This window comes from Uloborus diversus, chromosome 5 (genome assembly GCF_026930045.1).
Source record: "Uloborus diversus isolate 005 chromosome 5, Udiv.v.3.1, whole genome shotgun sequence".
In the NCBI taxonomy this organism is placed as follows: Eukaryota; Metazoa; Arthropoda; class Arachnida; order Araneae; family Uloboridae; genus Uloborus; species Uloborus diversus.
In genome coordinates this window covers 50206972-50230645 of record NC_072735.1, presented here as the reverse complement: position 1 = coordinate 50230645, position 23674 = coordinate 50206972, and the positions used below count along the sequence as shown (strand labels likewise).

At 32.5% G+C, this 23674-nt stretch overlaps 1 protein-coding gene across 1 annotated transcript in view; it reads left to right on the top strand.

Annotated features, from left to right (window-relative positions):
• LOC129222239 (cell adhesion molecule DSCAM-like) overlaps nt 1-23674 on the top strand; it is a 304597-nt gene that overhangs the window by 107596 nt on the left and 173327 nt on the right. Inside the window, exons 6-9 of the mRNA XM_054856719.1 lie at nt 3152-3283; nt 14411-14578; nt 14661-14731; nt 16128-16365. Coding sequence (XP_054712694.1) covers nt 3152-3283; nt 14411-14578; nt 14661-14731; nt 16128-16365 — 609 coding nt within the window. The remainder of the gene's footprint in view (nt 1-3151; nt 3284-14410; nt 14579-14660; nt 14732-16127; nt 16366-23674) is intronic.

The window sequence follows — 23674 nt, the reverse complement described above, 5'->3', positions numbered from 1 at the left end:
CAAAACTACATTTCATTTTTCTTTCGCTCCTTTTGATAGGATCTTCTTTGTGTGCCTTCAGCAAGAAAATCAATAATGCTTTAGGGTTCGTTGCCTCTGCAAACAGGACTAAATAACGATAAAAATTCCGAATACACTTATTGAAAAAACATTTATCTTTCTTATCATTGGCAATACATCAGCTTTTTTACCGAAATATTTTCTAAGCACTGACAACAAGAAATAACTAGAGTGAAAAACACATTTATTTATTTTTTATTTCTGCGTTCCCTTTTAAATTTTTGAGTAACAAACTCAGCAAAAAATAAACTCTTATCTATTTTTCTGTCTATTTGTCTGTAAACGGCTATAGACAGTTGCTCTATACGATGCTCTATTTAACGACTTTCTGTATTTAAAGACGACTTTTCACAGTCCCAAATGCTCCACTAGTTTTAGAAACATTATATTTAAGAATGCATTCTAAAAACAATTTTTTGTAGTCCTTTGAAAGTCGTTAAACTTTATATGTCTGAAAATTCGACTCCCGTTTTAACGAAGACCAAGAGATCCGCGAAATCGTTTGGCTATACCGATATAGAGAGTTTGTAAATAGTTCCTATTGAATTTGAGTCGGAGATTTTCCAAAGTTTTCTCTGAAAAACAATTTTCGCTGTAACGGACTTCGCTGAAACAGAACTTGACTTTATGCGCATGTGTGTACAGGGCTGTAACCAGACTTGTTTCAGGGAGAGTTTTACCAAACACATTCTTAATAATTCTGAATGATCAATAAATTTTCTTTCACTTGTACAATCAGCTGATTTTTGTTACAATGGGTTGTTTAAATTTTATTTATATCGATCTCTGACTCCAATGTTACTTCTGTTGAAAACAAAAATGGTTTTATTCAAATATACATTTTTAAACTGTTTAAACAATTTGATTTTTTTTTTTTTTTTGGAAACGAAGAATATTTAATTGGACAGTTAAATCAATTGTTCTCTTAAAGAGCAGCACGGTACCTTCCCCTTCCCCTTAAAATCCGCTACTGTTTTTATTACACGAATTATTCTTCATTAAACCTGACAAATTTTTATATCAACAAATCAACAAAATGAAGTTTAAATTACAAAAAAAAGTTTGAAAGCGGAAAAGAAATGACAAATGGTCTGTCTTTTTTGAGCGTACCACTTAAGAAGAGGAAAAACTTCATGTCAGCTTTAAATTCAAGCTGTTACATATCGCATTACAATTTAGGCAAACTTGACATTCTGGGGCACAATGTGAGAAACGGCAAAAAGCTGGAAAAACTGCAAAAGGCCGCTATTTATTCCGTTCGGCCATCAAAAGTCGCATTTTGTTCATATGTCTAATCTTTGCGTAGGAGAAAATGGAATAACTTCCAGATCTCATACGACACTTGCGAATGCATTTCCTGCCAACAAACTTTTCTTAGGAAGTTCCGAAACTAATAACAATGAACGGTGTCACATCCTATTTCTTGGTCCATGTACAGGAAATAGAAATTTCGAAGCAAAAGGGAAGCCAAATGTTCTTTCTGTTCGCTTTTAGTTTTCCTTTTTGGGGGGTTATTTCCGAGAGTAACTGTTTGCATGGTAATTCGAAAAGCGATATTTATGCTTTCAAAACATGAAATGCGTAATGACTGCTTCTTATTGGAGCGTGAATTTGCCAAATGACACTGGCGGATGTATGCCTGTCTATGTGATGATTTTTTTAAAGAAGATAATTGGCAATACTTTTGTTGACCAAGAATGTTAGTGTGTGGATGTGTATGTACGGCTTGCAATTTTCATTTCAAAAAATAACTTTAACTACATGGAAAAAAAGTAGACTTTGCAGTAAATGCGCTTCTTAAAGTTCAAACTGCAAAATGGCCATTCCACCGTCACGTGCGAGACTATTGAACTCCATTTATAAAAAATATTTTTATTAATTATTTTATAAAAAATTTGTTATAAAGCTTAATATTTTTAACAAACTAAAGGTATCACATTTTCTTATATCTTTACCTTTAGCACAAAGAGACGTGAGATGTAGTTATATTTTTATTACATATTTTTTCTGCTTGAAAAAAAAAATAATTTGCAAGCGTCACGTGCGGGACATCTAAATTCAACCTCTTATCATTTGTTACAGAATTTACTTAACAATTCTGCCCTAATTAAAATGTGACTGAAAAACAAACTAAAGGTATTGAAAGTTAAGGCTCCAATGTAAATGAAACACATAAAATTTCCTAAGAAATGATAATTTTAACTGTTGAAAAATATGCTGTATAGCGTCACGTGCGGGACATTTGCAAATTTTATGCAAGAAAAGCGAAACCGATAATGTTAACCAAAAACTAATGTTAAAGTTTTTTGAAAATTAGTTCCACCACATTCTTTTTTCTTTGGTCGAAAACCAATTTATATGTGACAAGAATGTTGTCTTACAAAAAAAAAAAAAAAATCCACTTACTTCTTTGCTTCTTCATGGTCTTATGTTAAAATTTAAACATGGAGTAGAACATCTTTATTTTTTTTCAAAACTATGCAAGAAAATTTGAAATCGTAGGAACTGAAACGAGTAAATTTTTCCTGAGAGAAAAGTTACTGATATTTACTTCTTTTCCGTTTTTTCATTTTTTTCTTTTGTAGCTACTTGAAAATAATATTAAATTGTTTTTTGTTTAATAAATATTTTTTCTTTATTTATTTTTCTTTTTCAAACTTTAAAATTCGGTATTTTGAAACACATTGCTAAAACGTCTGAATCAACAGATCATTTAATATTTCGCCCTGCTGTTCTTCCATGACAGGCGTTTAATAATCGCTCAAAACCGATCACAAAACAAAACCAAAAAAAAAAAGTATCCTTCTTTTCTTCTGGATGCAAGATTATGCTTCTATTTAGTTTTCCTTCGCTCAATGCTCATTAAGAATCCTTGTCCGTTAAATGCTGCCGAGGCCCCTTAACGATGAAATAATCAATGCCCCACGGTAATTTAGCAAAGTGAGAGGTGCGGGTACAGGGGCAGCGGCAAAGCGACGCAACGACTCCAATCTCGTTAACTCTCCGCCTGTTAACACTTTTTCTCCCCTTGTCTTCTCTTATCTCTAACGACTCCTCTCCCCCTGTTATCCACGGGGGGCATCTTTTACAGCGCCTCCAGAGAGCCCTGAAGGGTTGCAGCTGCTTCAAGTTACCAGCCGTCAGATTATTTTCTCATGGACAGCGCCATCTAGTGGGAATAGCCCCATCACAGGATATATTATTGTTTACAATCAAAGTCGGAGTAAGTATTCCAATGTTTTTCAAGTGTATATTTATTTTTTTAAGTTTATGTGCTATTTATATTTTTGTGATAATTATCTATTCATAAACAGAGTTTGTAAATAAGAGCTCTGGTAATCAATTATTTTTTACATTTAAAGTTGGTTGGTGTGCATTGTACAACTATAAATTTGTAATGATTCGCAATTGCTCCTCATCAAAAGATTTTCCGAGAGCAGTAAATTCATCATCTTATTTCAAATGAGTAACAAAAAGAAAAGAAGAGAAGGGGTTTCCTGAGATCATGTTCATCAGGGAGATGATTAAAAACTTTATTTATATGTAATTTTGAGAATGCATGCTTTAAGTAAACATACGTCTATTTTTTTCATTCAAATATGAACAATTTTTAATTTTGCAAATAATAGTTGTGGAAGCGTTTCGTTTCCTTCTGCGTTCCCTCTGTAACTTTCCCTTGTTTTATGTTAGACGTCTTTGCTCCACTCCCCCTGTTATCCACGGGGAGCACTTTTTTAGAGAGGACCCTAAGGGGTTGCAGCTTCTTCAAGTAACTGGTCGTCAAACTATTTTCTAATAGACAGCGCCATCTAGTGGGGATCGCCCCATCACACGATATACTGTTGTTTAAAATATACAATATACATACCACATTGCCTCAAAAAAAAAAAAAGGTAGTCGATTTTTCAAGTTACACACCCGCTTATAAATTTCCTTTACAAACAATTGTAAAAAGAGTTTCATATAATTTGAACAACGGCAAGCCGAGCCGAATTAATATTTTTTTTTTTTTTTTTGCTTTTGAAAGTTCCTTAAATTTTATGTTGAAAAAACTTTGGCTTACATGTACCACAAAAATATTTATCAAAATTGAAAAAAATATTTAGATGTCCAGCAGGTGGCCAAAAATTTATAATTTGCATCAAAAAATTTGATTTTTTAAATTTATCTTTTGAAAGATTACATATACATTTAAATAATACATTAAGTTCAAATATTATAAGCAAACCCATTTTTAAATTAGCATTTGCAAATGAATAATAAAAACATATCATATTTAAAATGAAATATTTAACTTAAAATTGAAAAAATCAATTGGGGTACCATGTGGGAGACTTAAATATTGCAAGAGAGCAGAAATTGCTATTTTACGCAAACTATCGAGTATACTATTTATATTTTTTTGCTTGATCACTACTTAAAACTTACCTGCATTTTCTTCAAATAATATAGAAAAAAAAAATTTTTTTTGAAGAAAATAACAAGTTTCAGTCCTCCTGCTGGACGCCTAAATATATATATTTTTTTATTTATATAAATATTTTTGTGGTATATGTGGGACTATAGGGACAACGTTTTATCAACATGAAGTTTCGAACATCCAAAAATATTGTGCTGGTTTATACTTTTAGTCGCAAGTAGGCACGGGTTGCCGTTGTTCAAATTACATGAAACATTTTTTATAATTGTTTGGATCTAAAAGGACAAATATATGAGGGTGTGCGACTTGAAAAAATCGACTCTCGTTTTATCTTTGAGACACACTAATATATACGGAGTCACGAGAGCGCCCCCCTCCTGCCGCATATGTGTTGTGCCCATTCGCAAAGGGACGAGCGTGAAACTACAGATTGACTAATATTTAATCTGCAACCGTAAAATGGTTCATTTCATTTACTTATGCAATTTTTTATCAAATCCCATACGTATTCAACTATTAATTATGCAATTTACAATCCATCATTTATTAATTCCCTTATATTTTTTCATTCACTAATTTATTTTCTTATTCACTCACAATCTTACTAACTGATTGATATTTTCACATTTGTTAACTTAATTTACTTATTTATTTATTCGTTCATTGTTTCATTTCCTTTTCATTAATTCATTCATCCTTTTATTTAATCAAAAATTTCTTTATTAATATAATAAAAAACATTTCATAACAAAAATATTTTATTTTTCATTTTGCCCTCTGAAAAAAAAAGTAAAAATTATTTTTTTTTTTATTTTTATTTATTTTTTTATTTTTTTTTTTTTTGCCTTTTGAGGTACGAATTTACTACCAAAAATTAAAATAATGTTTCAATGTAAGTATATTGTTCTTTCCTTTGCACCGTAATTTTCAGCACAAATTTCCAACTGTTAATTTTGAAAAAAGCAAGTATTCATAACTATTTCACTTTATCATCTACTTCTTGACTCCTTAGTTTAACACTTATCATTGTTATAAGCATATTGACCTACATAAGCAGGTTTTGAAAAAGCCCAACAACTTTCTTCAGTTAATAATTTTTTTTCCTTGCACTTAAAAAACATGCATTTTTTTTACATGCGCATTCGGAAAATTTTCCAACTCTCGCGGCTGATGCTTTGTTGATGCATTCTATGTAATTGGAGCGTCTCAGCAGGGCATGATTATTTAGTATACGATTTAAACGAAAATGACTCGTATTAAATGATGATATACAAGCAATTTATCATTCTAGTGTCAACGTGAACATTTTCGTTACCACTAAAGAACTAAAAAAAAGCCCATGTGTTTTTTTAATTTTTATAAAAATAGAACTTTCTAAGAAAATTCTTAAATTTGGAGCACTCTGACAAAAGCTCACAATACGCAGCCCTTTGAAAGAATTTTAAAGGATGGCATGATAACATCAATCATGTAAAGTACAAAAGAAGATTGCAGAAGTTATCATGGAAAAAATGAAAACACTTTCAAAAATATCTTTCCGGTTTCTGAATAGACTTTTGTATGTATTTTAACGTCTAACCATTGAGCTTTGCCGTCAAAGTACATTTTTTTAGACGTTTTTATAAATTCTCTCTGCATGAATATTTTTAAAGATTCGAGTTCATTTTTTCTTTGAAAAGAGATGAAAGAATTTTCTTTTGCGAAATTTAGGTTTGACAGTCATTGCAGGTTTGCATTTTTTTTTTTTTTTTTTTTTTTTGAGTCAACACTGAATTTATTTTTTTGCCTATTGCTGAAATTTTTATCATGCTGTAAATACTATCACTGGCTGAATTTTTTTGCAATTTTTATTTTCCTGTTGCATTTCATTTTGCTCAGAAGTGCCAAGATCACGATGGACTTTATATTGGTTCATAAATAATAAATATTTACTTTAAACAATTTCTGAAACAACTTTTAATACTTCGTACACTATTAAATCCTTAATTACAGGATTTAATAGCTAATAAGTAAATATAGTTGAAAGGTCATCTTATGCTTACGTCATGCATGGAATTCATTTATTTGGATAAAACGAGATAATTCAAACAATGCTGCTATTACTATTTTTTATATTTATTTTAATACCGGTGATCCAAAGAAAGAGTTTTAAAAAAGCAAGTTTTTTTTTTAATTGCTGTTGTATTGATATTGTTCGTTCCAGAAGGTATGCTTAGGTCCCCCCGCACCCCCATTACCTTTTGCAGAGTCAAAGCAATCCACTGTTCACTCAGTCTTTCATGTATCACCATGATGGTGCGGCTGTTAATCACAGTATAGAATTACCCCGTCCAGTTTTCCACTAGATGCACTGGGAGTGTAATTTAGCCGAAACTACCTGAGCAACATAAGACCCTCTTGTGATCGTTACCATTCCGCATAAATGTGCAACATAGGTGCATAACCCATCTCGAAATTCCACCATTTGAGCATTTGGACCGCGGGTTCAGAGGCCTCCGTCAAAAGCGTAAACCTCCTCTACGTCACCCAGCTAACCCCGTAGTACCTAATTTCAAAACTTCATGATAACCTAGCGATTTGTACAAATTGATACTATTGGAAGCAAATACTACACTTGTGGTATTATAAGAAAATTACTTTAAATGTGTGTGCTTTCAGTGGTGCCGAGTTATATCGGCTACTGAAGCTCAAACCCAACTAATAATTTTCCCTCCCCCTACATATCCTATTTCTATCGTAATAATTTTGTATTTCAAAAAAAAAAAAGAAGAAAATTACATCTATTAACATTCACAAGATGACTTTGGAAAATTGTGACAGTAGTAATAAGGCAAAAAGGATTGCAACAAGTATTTAATCAAGTATATTTGAGGTAGAGAGAAGCAAAGGGATGTAAGTGTCAAAATTAAAAATTTGGAGATGATCAGTACAAATGGTAGGATAACCTATCCTCTGATTTAGGGCAAGAGATGGTACTATAGTAGCTCTGGTGGGTACAGCTATAAAGCATGATTTAGAAAAGCATTTGAATGAAAGCCTAAATAGGATCTGAACTTTAAACGCGTTTTACTCGAAACTTTAAAAAGTCCTCCTTAATCCCTTTTCTTCTCACTGCCTCATTTCTAAAAAATAAAAATATCGAGTCCATGTTTATTTTTATTTTTTTTGCAATTTTCTCTCGTAGTACAAGTTTTAGTGTTTGTTACAGATATTGATGTTTATTTAGAGAAAAATCTTTATATCTGTTAGTTAGTAAAAATATCTATAAAAGCTTTAGGAAATCAAACTAATTATCTTTTTCTTATCGCCATCTTCTCTTTCAAAAAAGAGTATTGTCACATCCTTTTTCCGAAATTAATAAGCAGCCCTCCAGTATTTTCTTTTAAAAGTTTGCACCAATGCGGGCTCTTTACTTTGATGATAATGACAGTAAAAGATAATAAGTGGGTCGTCGATCACATTACACACATATGTACAGGACAATTTCGCTGCCCCTTTAATTATTAATTTCAAAAACATTTCGTGATTAAAATACAAAACCAATCAGTAGACTTCTCTTCCCCATCACCTGTTAGCAAGAAGCCTTAGGTTTGCCCACTCCCTCCTCCTTGACAAGTATTGTGCAAATAAATTTTATTGATTGCAATTTGAGGCTAGTATTACATTTGTAAAGTATAAAAACGTTTTTGTGACCTAATTACAAAGGTGTTTCCACGAAAGAGCACAATTGAGAATCCTTTTCCTGATGAATCTTTTTTTTTTTTTTTTGTAATGCACGATTAAGAATCTTTTTCCTCGTTCTAGAACAAAAGCACTTTTGACAAATCAGTTAATCATTAAAAATAAAAAAATAAAATAAATAAAAAAATAAAACTAATTTTATGTTTTGTAATTTTTGTTTGTAAGCAAAATAATTTTTAATACTTTGACGCCGCAGTGTTATACATGGCATCAAGTTAACGGTACCACTCATTCATTTCCAATTAAAAATAAAGTAAATAAATAAAAAGAAAATTAAAAAAGTGAATAAATAAATTACTGCATACAAAGGTTGCTAAATTATTACATCAGAAAGAAAACTTTCTTTTTTTCTATCATATATTTGCTTATTTTCTTATAACAGTTTTATAAAGTATCGCAGTTGTCTAACATGACATAGTGCAAAAACGAAAAGATTATTTCATGTATTATTCAAACTATCATTAAATATTTAGAGTTAATAGCTGAAACATATTGTATAATCATTTGTTACCGCATGATACTATGTTAGTGACAGCTAGTAAAGGCACACGAAAAAATGTTCATCTCTATAGTGAAAAAAAAAACGAGCTGATATGTGCATCACATGACTTCCTTTTACTCCAATTTAATGTCATTTCTCCATTATTTTCAATTTTAATGTGATTCAATAGTTTACTCTCTAAATATCACCAACAGTGGTCGAATTAAAACCAAATTAAAAAAAAAAAAAAATCGCCGAATTTGGCACCAAGTTGGCGACAAAACTTGGCGACCAAAAACTTGGCGATATATCGCCAAGTGTCCGACAAATTATATCACAACTTGAGTTTACACCGATATTAATAATGATTTCCCCCCGAAAGGGGTAAAAGATCCCCTTAGAAACATCCAAATGCAACCAAAAAGGAAGGTGCACAACTAGACCCCACTAGGAGTCTACGTACCAAATTTAAACTTTCTAGGACATACTCTTTTTTAAGTTATGCGAGATACAAACACACATACGCACATACATACGTACATACGGGCGTCACGAGAAAATTCGTTGTAAATAACTCGGGGGTCGTCAAAATGGATATTTAGGGTGTCAGTACGTTCCTAGGCATATATCCACGTGTGATGGGGTCGAAAAGAAAACTCAACATATATTCAGGGGTGAGAAAAATGGAAATTAAGACCGATTTTTCAGTGAAAATTTTTTTGCGAACACAATACTTCTTTTTTTGTAAAAGGAAGTACAAAAGTATCGTCAATAAAATTTTGAAATTGTGGGTGTGACTGTCTAACGTCCAGAAGACCCCATAGCACACGTAGAGGAGAATTTTCATTTTTTTCTTCTTCTCGTAATGCGTATTTCAACACTAACTAGTACATGAAAACATTAATAATAACAGCAATAAAAAGAAAATAATATGAAATAGTAACTCACTGTCCACTCACACTATCAATTTTTCTATGTAATTAATTACTTTTTATGCAATGGAGTTATCTAATACTGATATTAGTGTAAGCATTAGTATGTAGGTTTTATAATAAACTAAATGCTAGAAGGCAAGAAAAAAGATTTAAAAAAATAACATCGAGGAGTAAACTGGAAATGCAACGTAAATAATAAAAAATCCCAGTTTTTTTTTTTTTCTTTTTTTTTTTTTTTTTTTTTTTTTTGCGTTAAACAATTTTCGAACTGATGATGGGACTCCACCAGTGGTTGGAAAAACTACATTTTTTGTAGCAAACCACAACTACTTTAGTACAAATGTAGTTAACTACAACTACTTTACTACAAATGTAGTTAACTACAACTGCAACTACTTTTTTCAACTTTTGAAATGTAGTCTCTACTTCGCTACTTTTTAAAAATTAAATAAATAAAAGCATACACATACACACCGTCTAAGAAGTAAATGAAAAAAATCAAAATATGGGTTAAATTAATATATTAGCTCATATGAATACGGAATATTACTAAAAAATTTTTATTCTTTCTTTCCTTTACTGAGTCGATTTGTCAATCCAAACATTTTTAACGATTTTTACGAATATTCCCTGAAGGAAAGGATATAAAAGTGGAAGGAATACTGCCTTAAAATTTTTAATCCTTTCCAAACAATAAATATTTAATTCAATAAGTGCAACTCAGCTACATGAAAATGTAGATAGATCCTGTCATAATTTGATTTAAATTTTACATAGACGTACGTATACAAAACATTTACTTAAAGTGCGACGCAAAAGTTTATACAATGAGCAAATTCACACAGATTTCGAAATCTATTTATTCAGTTTTCCTAAGACTACTTTAGTCTAAGGTGCTATGCATACTATATAATATTTATAGCAATGAAAAGTTGACTTGTGCATTTTACTAGTTTTTACATTGTAATAAAAAATTAATATTGTCTCAAAAGTTTAGACACAAACGAAATAAAAATTAAATAAAACAGTTTTAAAACCTGCCTGTCCATCCATTCTTCTTTATTAGTTCATAAATACGAGTTTCCATCGAAGAAACTAAATCTTGCATGGTTTAGGGCTCAATTTCGTACCATACTTCCTCAATAGATCGCTTAAGTTCCGATACAGAAGTGTATTGTCTACCATTGCTGTAAACTTTGCGACACATGATGCTCCAAAGATTCTCTATAGGGTTGAGGTCTGGGCTACACGCTGGCCAATTGAGAACTTTTATATTATTCGAATTTAACCAAGATTTTGTGTTTCCTGCAGTGTGAATCGAAGCATTGTCTTGCTGAAATTCCCACTGAGCGCCCCCTATAAGCTCAACAAATGGTAGGAGATTAACCTCTAGTGTCTTAGTGTAATGCTGTGATGTTTGGCGACCACTGGTAAAGGTCAAAGACACTTGTTCATTGTAGCAAAACGCTGCCCAAACCATCACAGAGCCACCACCTTGTCGGCGACTTAAAAAAAAATCTGGGTTCCTTCCGTAAGTCATGCCAGTACGATGTCCAGCCATCTGGATCATCCTGATTCCACTTTTTTTTGTCGCTAAATATTACTGATATCCATTTCGATCCATATGACATATGATATGGAGCCCACAACATTCGTTGTGATTTATGATGTGGCTTTAGAGCTGGTTTCTTTTTCATTTTGCACTGAACCATTGTACCTGTTTCCAAAATTCGTCTACGAATCGTATCCTTTGATAGCGAAAGCCCCAATCAGCTTTGAACTTCACGAACAGTCATTTGTTGGGTACTTGCTAGGCTTTGGATCTGACGATCATCCCATTTATTCGTTACGCGCGGCCTCCCAGATCTGCGTTTTGCTTTATAATTGCAGTGACACGATAAAACTCGATAAATAGATTTCTTTGATCTATTAATAATAGCCGAAATTTCAGGAACGAGCTTACCTTCAGCTTTCAACTGCCAAATCTTAGTTGCCTCATCCGCTTTAATCTGCTCAGCTCGCGGCATTTCGACTACCAAGTGTTATCGTTCGCAGACCTTAAGTACAAGAGGTCTATGATGTCATCTCTTTTAAATTTGCATATACGAAAAAAAAATCACAGAATTTCTTAATAGTGTCTACACTTTTGCAACTAGCAAATTTCTATTTTTATCCAAAACAGTATTGTTAAAGCATATCAAGCAATTGTATTTTGGTTATAGTATTTCAAAAGAGTTTTTGAATATGTTTGCAGACTTTTGTATTTCTACTGTCGAAATTCTAAATTCTACAGCTGAAGAACATCATTGTCTAAACTTTTGCATCGCAGTGTAGATGATGAAAAGCATCTTTTAAACAAAAGAGAAACACTTCAGAAAATTTTCATGATAGTAGTTAATTTATAGGAAATTATATTTTGTAGACTTCAAACTAGGGGTCCGGACTTGGACACCATCTCTATTCTTACGCCCCTGATAAAATGAAATCAAAGCATTTTTAAAAGTTACATTTAAATCGTTTTTGTTGACATGGGAAAACGCAAAAGGAATGAAAATTACTAATCGAAGAATTACAAGCATAGCATATACTGACACCCTGGTTTCGAAATGCCTTTTTCTTCTTCTTTTTTCCCCTTTTCTTTCTTTCTTTTTTTTTTTCGATGTCATAAAAACTCTTGAACTTGTGAAATATTATGGTGCGAACCGCAAATTCATACGACAATTTGATTGTTTCCTATGATTTTTTTTAATCTGTCAAGGTCTTTTCGAACAATCTGTACTTTAACCATGTCGTAACATATGTAGTCTATTACAGTCAAGAAGAAATTAACTGTGAAAATCAAAACACTTGATAATACAAGCATTTTCCAAAAATTGATACTCAAGTTGTAATATTTCCTTCTAAGTAAAAAAATATTTTGATATTGTCAAATAATATTTTTTTTAATTAAAATTTTAAATATGAAGACCTTCTAATGTTAAGTGCAGTGTTTATTTAGTTAATATTTAGTTTATTTGTATTTTTAATAATTTTCACAGTTAGTCTAGTGCACGTTGGACAATGTGAAATGAGCAAAGTGATATAGTTCATCTCGTTAACTCATTCAATCTTTTACTAAATCACATACGTATTCATTTATTAACTAATTTATTTCCATTTATTTATTTGGTAATTCATTTATTAATTCATTATTTCACGTATTTTCTTTTATTTATTCACTATTATTTTATTCACTCATTTATTTTTCCTCATGTATTTCAATTAATAAATAAATTAATTAATTTAGTTCATTGTTTAATTATCTTTTCATTTATTGATCCTTTTATTTACTCATATTGAGTTTTTTATTTACTACTGAGACATTTTATTTACTCATGTTTTTGTCGAGAAATATTTTTTATCAATCAAATATAAAATATTTCATTCGAAAAATATTTCATTTTTTCAGTTTACCCCATAAAAAAATAAATAAATAATATAAAAAAGTGAAGAAATTAAACTCTTTTTTTTTCTTTTTTGAAGGCACAGTTTTACTGCCAAAACTAAAAAAATAATGTTTCAATGCAAGTTTTATTATAAAAGACAATGTTCTTTCTTTATATATTGTAATTTTAAAAGCAAATTTCCAATTTGTTCACTTTGAAAAAGCTCAGTTATCTTAACTATTTCACTTTGCCCCACATTCCCTTCCCTATATTTATCACTAAATATTTTTTAAAGGATTAAAAAGTTTTATCGATTTGAATTATTAGAAATACATTTTTGGTAATCTTGTCAGATGTAGAAATTATTGAATTGTTTTTTGTAAAAAATCTTTAAGTAGAGGAATTTTAGAAAAATAAGACATATTTTACTTTGATTTTTAATTTCCTCAATAAATAATCTTTCTGCTGACGAAAATTCAAATAGAGAACCTGAATTACAACCCATTATAAATTTTAATCGATAGTAAAATAACTAATATTAAATGCAAAAGATGGCAGCACTATAGTATTTTTCGGAATTTAGAAAGTTTCGGAAAGTTGCCGGAAGACGGGAAAATGACTATATTTTTAATAACATGCTCAGTGCAAAGTAATAACATCAATATTTTTCGATGGAATAATCACTTTTCACTATAATGAAATTTTTAAAATTGTAAAACAAGTTACCCAGTTTTACATTCATTCTCTTAGTTATTAAATACAAAACTTCATCTCCCAATAATAGTTTTTTACTTTTGATATTAGTAGTTTCTGAAGAGCTCTATTTAAAAATGAGCACCATAAAGTTTTTAAATAATCTACTGAAAACACATTAATATAGTATTAAAAAAAAAAATAATAATAAAACGAGCATTCCCCGTTAATATCTTTTCTATTGTGAAATCTTGAAAACTAACTTAGTTGTATATAATTACTTATTTTCTATTCTTTTCATTTATTTATTTTTATCACCAAAAGTATTATTTATTTTCCATTTCTTCTTCATTTTTTAAAAATTTCTTTAATAGCTTAATGACTTTCAATACATTACAAATGTCGTTTCCTTATAATTATCAGTGTAAATCAAAGTGTTAAAATCCTAACTTTTTCTTCTGTTGATCGTTCTTGTATCGTGAAATACTTTAGAATGTCCTTCTATGGTTTACTGTCTACTCCGTGAAGTTGTATCTTGATTCGTTGATTTAGCTTATAGCATTATACCATATTCAGATTTTCGTCTTGTATTTATCACTTTTCACATAAAATCATCATAATTTACACTAAAATAATTATTTATTACTGGTTTCAGAAGCAAAGGATGAACCACTGGAAACAATTCGAGTTTCGGCAGCAGAGACTAAAGTAACTGTCACTGGGTTAACTCCGGGAACAACATACGCGTTTCGTGTCCACGCGGAAAACACTCTAGGACGGAGCGGTTCTAGTCAAGAATTGTTGATCACGACTGAAGAGGAAGGTAAGTTGTAAATTTAGCAATTTTCTTGCATTTTACGTAATATCGTGAAAGTGCAACTTGGTTTTTATCTTTCAAATTATAGCCCCAACAAATTCTCCTCAAGATGTTCGAGTAATACCTCTAAGTTCTACAATGATAAAAGTAGCATGGAAAGTAAGTAGTATTTTTTACAGTATAATTTTATTATGCGATATATTTTAAACATCGTTTATGAACATTTAGTTCAGGTTTCAGTTAGGTATTACCCGCTTTAACTCGCAGATTTAATCCTTTTAAATCAAATTAATTTTGCGTAGTTATTATTGATTTTTCCTTGATGCAGCAATGCGAAACAATTACTTCGTAGTTCAAGTTAAAAAAAAAAATATATATATATGAATATTTTGCTTTAAAAAAAGTAAATATATTATTTTGAGTCATTTCAGTTCAAGGTGATACTGCCAGTTTATGTGTTGTAGTAATTATAATTATTCTCGAAGGAAGTTAAAGGAAGAAATTTAGAGGAGTTAGAATAAATAAATTCGTCAGAGGGGAGCTGATGGATAAAAGTCTCGGACTTGAAAGCTCTTGGTGTGAAGAGATATCATTTACAGATCAGTTAGAAAGTATAAGATGTCTTCTCCTGATGGTAAATCTTGCAAATATCGTTCCGTTGAAAACAATGGAGACGGTAAAAAGGGTCAGGGAAGAGTACTCAAACTTTCGATTGAATCAATGTTGATACTCTGAGAAAGGATCTTTTGGGCAATGCTTAAAATCTTTTGAAATTAATTTCATCTTGTGCATTTTTTTTTAATTTCAATTGATGCACAAATGGAAGCTCGCAAAAATTTCGTTCATCCATTAGAGCCACTGATGCACGAGTAGCGTGTTCGGGAAACTGCGTTTCGAAAACACAAAATTTATGGAGTCTGCAAAGATGATAAGTAAGCGCAGGATAAATGGAATGCTTTATTGTCACACTTGTGATGAGTTTTCCTTTTCAGACGAGAAAACATTATTTTGACAGTAAAGTCTCATGCCTTGAAGTGATAGAATATTGTCCACGTCTATTGATAACGTCTCTGAGACCCAGCGTTAAATTCCACGCCATCACGCTTCGTCTGTGATTTTCTGGGACTGCTTCAAAAAGGGTAAAATTCCCGTTAGTATTCAGGGAAAATAGGGTATGAAACAGTAGGTATACAATGTTAAAAAATTGAGACTGTAGAAAGAGATTACTTCCAAATGCGAAGAACGTGTACTGGCTAGAATATTTATTCTTTCAACAAGATCGTGCATGTTCTTATACCATACAGGTGGCTCAGGAGTGGTAAAGCAATATCTGACCTTTGTATTTGGTATTTTTACGTATCCTCTCTTAACTGAACAACTTAGAAATCAACACTTTGAACACATTCAATTATGTACGAGTAATTAAAAAAATGTGACTCTGAAAGCATAAAAGAACTTATTGGACAAAGTGTTAAATGTTAATCGATTATTTTTTTTTAATATGTGTGAGAGAGTTACATTTATTTACTTTTCCTGCATTTTTCTTTTATTCCAGACACCAAAAGCCTCAAGTTCTTCCAATCTTTTAGGTTATTACATAGGCTTCAGAGATCTAACAAATAACGAACCGTATGTCTATAAAACGGTAGATCTTTCAAAGCTCCTGAGAGTCAATGAAGGCTTAATTTCAAATTTGAAGAAAAATACAAAGTACGCAATAACTGTCCAGGGATATAACAGTAAAGGCGCAGGGCCAGCATCTAAAGAAGTTATTGTACAAACGCTACAACATGGTAAGTGTAACCTGCTACTTATTAATTTTATGGATTTTGTGGGCGTACTACTTACTTAAATGATAAGAGAATTCGAAGTGTTAGATTGACTCTTTTAGTGCACTGAGTACTTATTTTTCCCATAACGTGTTTTTCATGTTGGCAATGAGAGTGTAAAATTTTTGTCCTCTGCATTAGGGGAAAGTAGAGTGATGGCGTTCACTTTAGAGAAAGCATGAGTAACTAGTCAAATATACACAACAATTCAACATTTTATCTACGAAGTCTATCGCCAAAGTAATTTGCGATTAGCTATTTTGCATACAAATTTTATAAATATTTTGCTTCATTGTACTATAGATTGAGCGGTAATCACCAGCACGATAGGATTTTTGCACTAAAAATTTGAATGCAGGACATAAGTACGATCAAATTCACGCAGCTAGTTTTGTGAGATGCTCACAGCACTACATATAAGTGACCATTAGAAGGGGGTTTTTGTGACTCATTTTCCCATGCTATGCAGCTATACCAAGCTACGTCATTCATTCTGAATGATGCACAAGTTTTAGAAGATTTCTGTCTCTATATCCCATTTGATTTGAAAGGAAGTCATATAGGTTATTGTCATCAACACACAGCTGCGTCTAAAGAAAATAAAACTAAGAAAGTAAAATAAAGTCAATTATTTGCAAGTTTTTCTACTTAATCCCGTCAAGTAGTAGGATTTTTTTTTTTTTTTTGAAATCAGTCCAGGGCGCGACTTGAAAAATTCAAAAAGTCTACAGCGATAACCCAGCTATGGGTTAGTTGTAATATGTATTGTAAATCATCGCCATGGAATACTTTAAGATAAAGTGTTAAATTTAAGTTTACGAGTAAACGTAGACTAAAAAGTTTAAAAATAAAATGCAATCCTGTGGTTCAGGTTTAGTAACTTTTTTATAAGACATGATAAAAAATATGTGAATTAACTAAAATTCTTTTAACAACTTTTGATGCTATAGGTTTTTGCTTTATAAATATTTTGACAGGTATTTAAATATGTTTATTATATTAAATTTCAACCAAAGCTGTTCTGAAAAACGTTCTAATGTATGCATCAATTACTGGTGCAGTGCTGGAACTTCGTGAACGTTAATTTGGCTTTCTGCCTCGGCATGTTCAAGATGTAGCCACGGGATAATTTTCATGATAACGTAATAAAATATTTTAAAGATGTTTTCGCAATAAATCTTCGTCACAGTCAAAAAAAAAAACTCACTTCTAAAGCATTGGTTTCCTAGAAGCGAACACGCTTAGCGTCGGCGTCGTTCCTCGCCGAGGCGAAAACTTGATTCTTCTGCTCATGCGCGCCCGAGCCGATTCGGCGTTCTGAGTGGTCACGTCGGAATCCACTTGTCTTTGATTTCAGCGTTACGTCGATGAGCGACGTCGAAGATTGGCGATTCGCTTCTAGGAAACCAAGGCTTAAAACGTCTGCAAGCGCGGTCTAGCACAGGGCAAATAGGATTCACTGCTAATAGTAAGAGAAAGGAATCCACAGGCAGTAATGTCTACGGTAGATGTTAGGGTCCAAAATTAAAATTTCACCTAATCCGACCCCCGTTCATAGATTTTTTACGCCTCCTCCCCCACACCTTTTTTCTTCTTCTTTTTATCCGTTTCATTCCAAACTGTATTGTCTTATATAATTAAAAACTGAGCGTATGTACCGTATGTACCTATGTACAGAGGTGTGAAATTTATTAGACTAGAGGAGCGAAAAACAGGAAAATCGAAAATTGCGGTGTAAAACCAACCTCTAGCTCCTTTCTAAAACCCTAATTAAGTTCTTTCAGAATAGTCAAAGTATTGTGCATTATTTCCCTGCAAAATTTCCTGTTTTACTTGAGTTTCCCCCTCCCTGGGAGCACTGAGTCTTATCTTCTAACACCCGCCATTATGTTCTCGTGTTGTTTCCAAAAGTGTTTCTGCAGCTGTGATTGGTTTGAAGCATTTTTTTTTTTTTTTTGTGTATGTTTTTGCACTAGAACCACCAAAATAACAAGTTTAAGTGATTTAGTGTCACACACTGGTTTCAGAGTACGGGTTTAGTCTTCGTTTTTACTTTATTCTTCGAACATCGATTTTTAAAAATCTTTTGAAATGGCTAAGCTGCCAGACCTCCCACCACTCAAGAAAGCATTGGTTATGTATGTGTTAGACGAAAATACCTTTTTACAAAGATAAATGTCGAAAAAAACTTAATATCCCCCCCCCCATATTTTTTTGGGGGGGGAATAAAAAAAACTCAGTAAAATCATTGTTTCTGTCAAAGAAAACATGCGAATTGTCCCAAACAGGCCGAGAAAATTGGACATAAAACGCGAAAGGTGTCCAAAGATGGAACGAAAACTTATTTGGATGATCAAGGCCAGCAGTAGACTAACTAGTAAAGATCTTGCCAACAGTCTGAATCATATGGTGTTTAGGTGGACCCACCATTGCTTCAGCGAAGACTCATCGCCAATGAGATGCCTGCTCGAAGGATGCACAGGAAGGCCAGAATCACCCCAGATATAGCATAGAAAAGGACTTAGTGTCCTCTAGAACATCTCTTGAACATTTTTGGCCCAGTGAATCCTTGTCTTTGCCATATCTGGGGTGACTTTGGTCTTCCTGCGTGGTCATCGAGCAGGCAACCTATTTTCGATGAGTCTTCACTGGATGGGGAATGGTGGGGTTGGAGGAATGGTGTGTCCACCTAAACACCATATGCTTCATACTGTTAACAAGGTCTTTACTAGTTGATCTACGTCTGGCCTTGTGATCATCCAAACAAGTTTTCTTTCCATCTTTGGAGACCTTTAGCGTTTTATGCCACATTTTCCCAGCCTCTTTGGGACATCTGGTATGTTTTCTTTGACAGAAACGTTGATTCTTCTGACAGTTTTTCGGCAAATAGTAATTATTTTCGCAATTTCTCTGTGTGAAAAGGTGTTTTGGTCTGATATGACACATAATGACTGGTGAGAGGACAGGCTGCTTACCCATCTCACAAAATTCACCAAAATCGACGTTCCAAGGGAAAAGCATGAAAAAGAATACTAAAACTTTTCCCTGAAACCAGTGTGCAAAACAAAATCACTCATAAACGTTTTATTTTGGTGGTCCTAGCGCAAAAATACACGAAAAAAAAAACTTTACACCACTCACAGCTGCAGAAAAAGTTTTGGAAACAGCAACAGAGCATAATGGCGGCGCTATCTCACAGCTGCAGAAAATGTTTTGGAAACAGCTACAGAACATAATGGCGGCGTTATCAGATATGACTCGATGCTTCCAGGGAGGGGAAACCCAAGGAGAACGGGAAATTTTGGGGCGAAATAATGTATACAGTTCTTTGACTACTCTTGAAAAATATAATTAAGTCTTTAGAAAGGATCTAGAGGTTACTTTTTTTAACTGAAATGATCGATTTTCCTGTTTTTCGCTCCTTGCGTCTAATAAATTTCACACCTCTATGTGTAGTCATCTATGTATCTATGTCCGAGTTTCTTCTCTCGAACGACAGTGAACTGACCATCGAACCAGGTATCAATGGATTCGTAATCTTCCTGTCTTTATGTTTGGCTTTTTAACATAATTCTCGAATAATAACCAGTGGAGATGTCAACTAATAATTATTAATTATGAAACTTTGATTTCGAAATAAAATTCCTGTTTTTTGAAGGCTTTCTTCCATCCACAAATTATTATTCAGTGCTTCAACTCAACTTTCCGTAACAATGCTTTTATAAAAATTTGTAGCGTGAAGAGAATCATTGAGAAGAAATATCTGTTGCCATTTTGTTTTCTAGAATTTGAACAAATTAAATTCTGTATTTTGTTTCGTGGCTTTTCCTGTTATCGGGGGATTTAAAATGGTTATTTTAAATGGTTATTAAAATGGTTGGCTTTTTGGTTATTTTTCTGCAATCTGCCGCATTTTTTTTTTTTTTTGGTTCAAGCCTGGTTATCGAACACGAGTCACTTGACATAACTGTTATTTTCAAAGTAGACGGTGCAAAGCCGGGGAACGCAGCTAGTTCTACTTTAAAATTTAATAGATTCGAGAAGATAGGAAAACGTCTTTTTTCTTTAAAAAAAAAAAAAAAAAACCTTTTAATTAAGAAGCAGGCTGCAAATCTTCTTTAGAGTATCACAGGGGTATCTCAGCATCGGACTGTCTCTGATAGCTGTGAAAACATTTATTAATAATAACATGATTCATATTAATTTTTAAATTTGTCAGTTTAAATATTTCTGAAATGTCAATAATTGTCAGTAGATGGCAGCACAAGTTATTATTTTCCCCTCAATTTTATTGTTTGATTGCAATGGAAATAATTTTATCCGAAAGAAATACTGTATTACCTCGCATTATCCGGCGAATAGCGAAAAAAAGCGAGGATGAGATGACCAGCATGCCGGGAAATTTGAGTTTTTCGGCATGCCGGAAAATTCGAGGTTTATTTTGCAACAAAACCAGACCCGGACTGGCTCCTTCTGGAGTGGTCGGTTAGGTACTGGAAAGGGGTCCCCTAAGGGTGAGGTCCTGGACCCTCTCCCCGAAAATGCCTAAAAATTAATTGCTCAAACATTACCTTTTACTTTTTTTCTGACTTGAAAGTAGTAAAACGAAAGTTGTGTCTTTGGGTTTTTTTGTTTGACTTTACTATTGTCAAATTGAAATTTCGTTCTTTTCACAATATCTATTGAAGACATGGTTGTTAACGTATTTGTTGTAAACTGAACTTTTTTTTCCTTGATTGACCTTGTAGGGGAGAGGGGGGATGAGGGTTCTTATGAGAGGGACCCCTTATACGTGGAGCATAGAACATACACAATTGAAGGGGGTCCGGAAGATTCTCCCTCGGGAAAATTTTTGAAAAATGGAAAAACATTCTGCATTTTTAGGCCTTACGGGAAAAGAGGGTTTTAAAAGACTTTCCATAGGAATTTTCCGAAAATGAAGTTGTAAATACGCAATTTCACGTTACGTTTGGTCATTTAGCGTACCAAGGAGTTGGTAGGGGTGGCTCTCGCCAGAGGCGCAGAAGCCAAGGGGGCGGCATTTCGACTGATTTAAAAAAAAAAAAAAATCATGTAGCTAGAAAAATATTTTTTTAATAATTTAAAAAAAAACCCTCTCTCTTTCTCAAAAAAAAAAAGAGCAAGGGAGAAAAATGAAACAATACATTATTCTTAAAAAAAGAAAAAAAAAAAGAAAAAAAAATAGAAATTTTACCCGTTGCGTGAAATTTTATTCCGATTCATCGAGTTAGCCAAAGACTAATGTACACAAATTGAAAACCATAGAGCGGTGGTGGTGGGCATTCTATGCCGAATGGTTCCTTTTTCTCTGAGGAGGGGGCAACATTTTGTCGTGTATAGTTCGAAGTGTATAGTTTTTCTCAGGCAAAGTATTTGTTCATTATAATAAATAATATAAGCATTAAAAGAAAAAGTCTCTTTTGAACAAAATGTTGGGAGGCCTTAATTAGGAAATATATTGAACTTTTATTTTGACTGTGTGTGTGTATGTAAATAATGGTCGTGTTCTTTAGTCAATTTCAGATTAGCAAATTTTGTTTTGTATTTGCTTTGCTTTCCTAATTGTGACAGAATATTTTAAATGTTTTGATTTTTATTTAAAAAAATTTTTTGTTTGTTTCTTTCTTTTTGTAAATGTGTAAATTATGTTTATAGTACATTCTCCTAGTGTTTTGAAACAAATTCTATTAAAAGTTAAAGCTGTTTTGAAAAAAATAATGAATAAATTGCTATAAACGGAACTGAAAAATATTCATTCGCATTTTGTTCAAGAACGCACATTATTTATATTTATGAACAAAATTACAAATATTATTGTCTTTATTAAATTTATGTGAAATGGCGGCGGGAGAACTAAAATTTTTGGAGGGGAAAATTCTCAATTTGCCGAATGAAATCCTAATTTTACCGAATGAAAAAATTCGAGCATGCACATTATACCTCATAACATCTACAGCGAAGCATCATTAAAAACAATTTAAAGTAAAAGAACAAAAGAACATTAAAAGTTGCAATACTGTCTCCTAATTTGTCGAACCAATTAGTCAAATCCCCCCCCCCCAAATGGGAGGTCAGAGTGGCCTCTAGTGACTTCCTATCGGATGACACGGCGGGGAGAGGGGACGCAATTTCTAAAGTTCGTCAGGGGCGCTAAGCCCCATGGGTACGCTACTGCATTTGGTTACGTGAAGGGATGTGGTTCCCTAGAAATGTTTTCGACATTTAAGTCCTACATACGCAATTAAGGCCATCTTTGACAAATTTAAGGAAAGGACTGGAGTTCAGGGCTTCCCTATTTACCGTATTACCTCGCATTATCCGGCATCCCGTAAAGAAGCAAGATTGACCAGCATGCCGGGAAATTCGAATTTTCTGGCTTGCCGGATAATTTGAGGTTTATTTTGCAACAAAACAAAAGTAAAATTCCCCATTCAGTTCCAATCAGAAAGCAAACCACTATAAGGAAAAAAATAAATAAATCCCGATAAATAAATCCCGATAAATAATCCCCGATTTCTTTCCAAAAAATGTTTTTTGAATATATAATATGTGCTTGTTACTTATATGGTAGGTCATTGTCAATGGATTTAATCATATGACAATAAAGTAATCAATTCAGAAGCAATCATCGTTACTGCGATTTATTTATAATTTTCTTAAATAAATTATTTTAGAATCCTTTTAGAGATTTAAGTTTAATTTTTATTTATTGAATAGCTATGGTAAATTCTTTAGCACTCGTTTGGAGGCGGTAACTTACCCGTAAGTTACCGCCTCCAAACGAGTTTTTTTTTGCTTACTTGTTTAAAGGTTTACTTTAAACAAGTTGGTTGTTTAAAGGTTGTTGTTGTTGTTTAAAGGTTTACTTACTTACTTTTAATTTAATTTCTATAAAATTATTCGTTATTAAACAATATTTTCCTCTTAAAATAGCAAATGACATTGTTAGTAAATATTTTTAAAAATTTAGCTGTCTATTAATACTAATAAGATATGTATAGAACTTACTCTCATTTTTAAGTTGAACATATATTTTTATATTATTATTTTTTTTCTCCTAACCTCGATTTTTCCGGCATACCGGAAAGGACCAGGCAAGTGTTATTGAAAATCTGGTGACCCCCGAATTTTGCGGCATGCCGGATAATGCGGGGTAATACGGCTCAAATTGGAAGTTAAAAAAACCCTACACTTTAGAGGATCTATGATGATATTAGGAAGAGTGTGGCCCGCAGGCTCTTCCAGAGCTTTA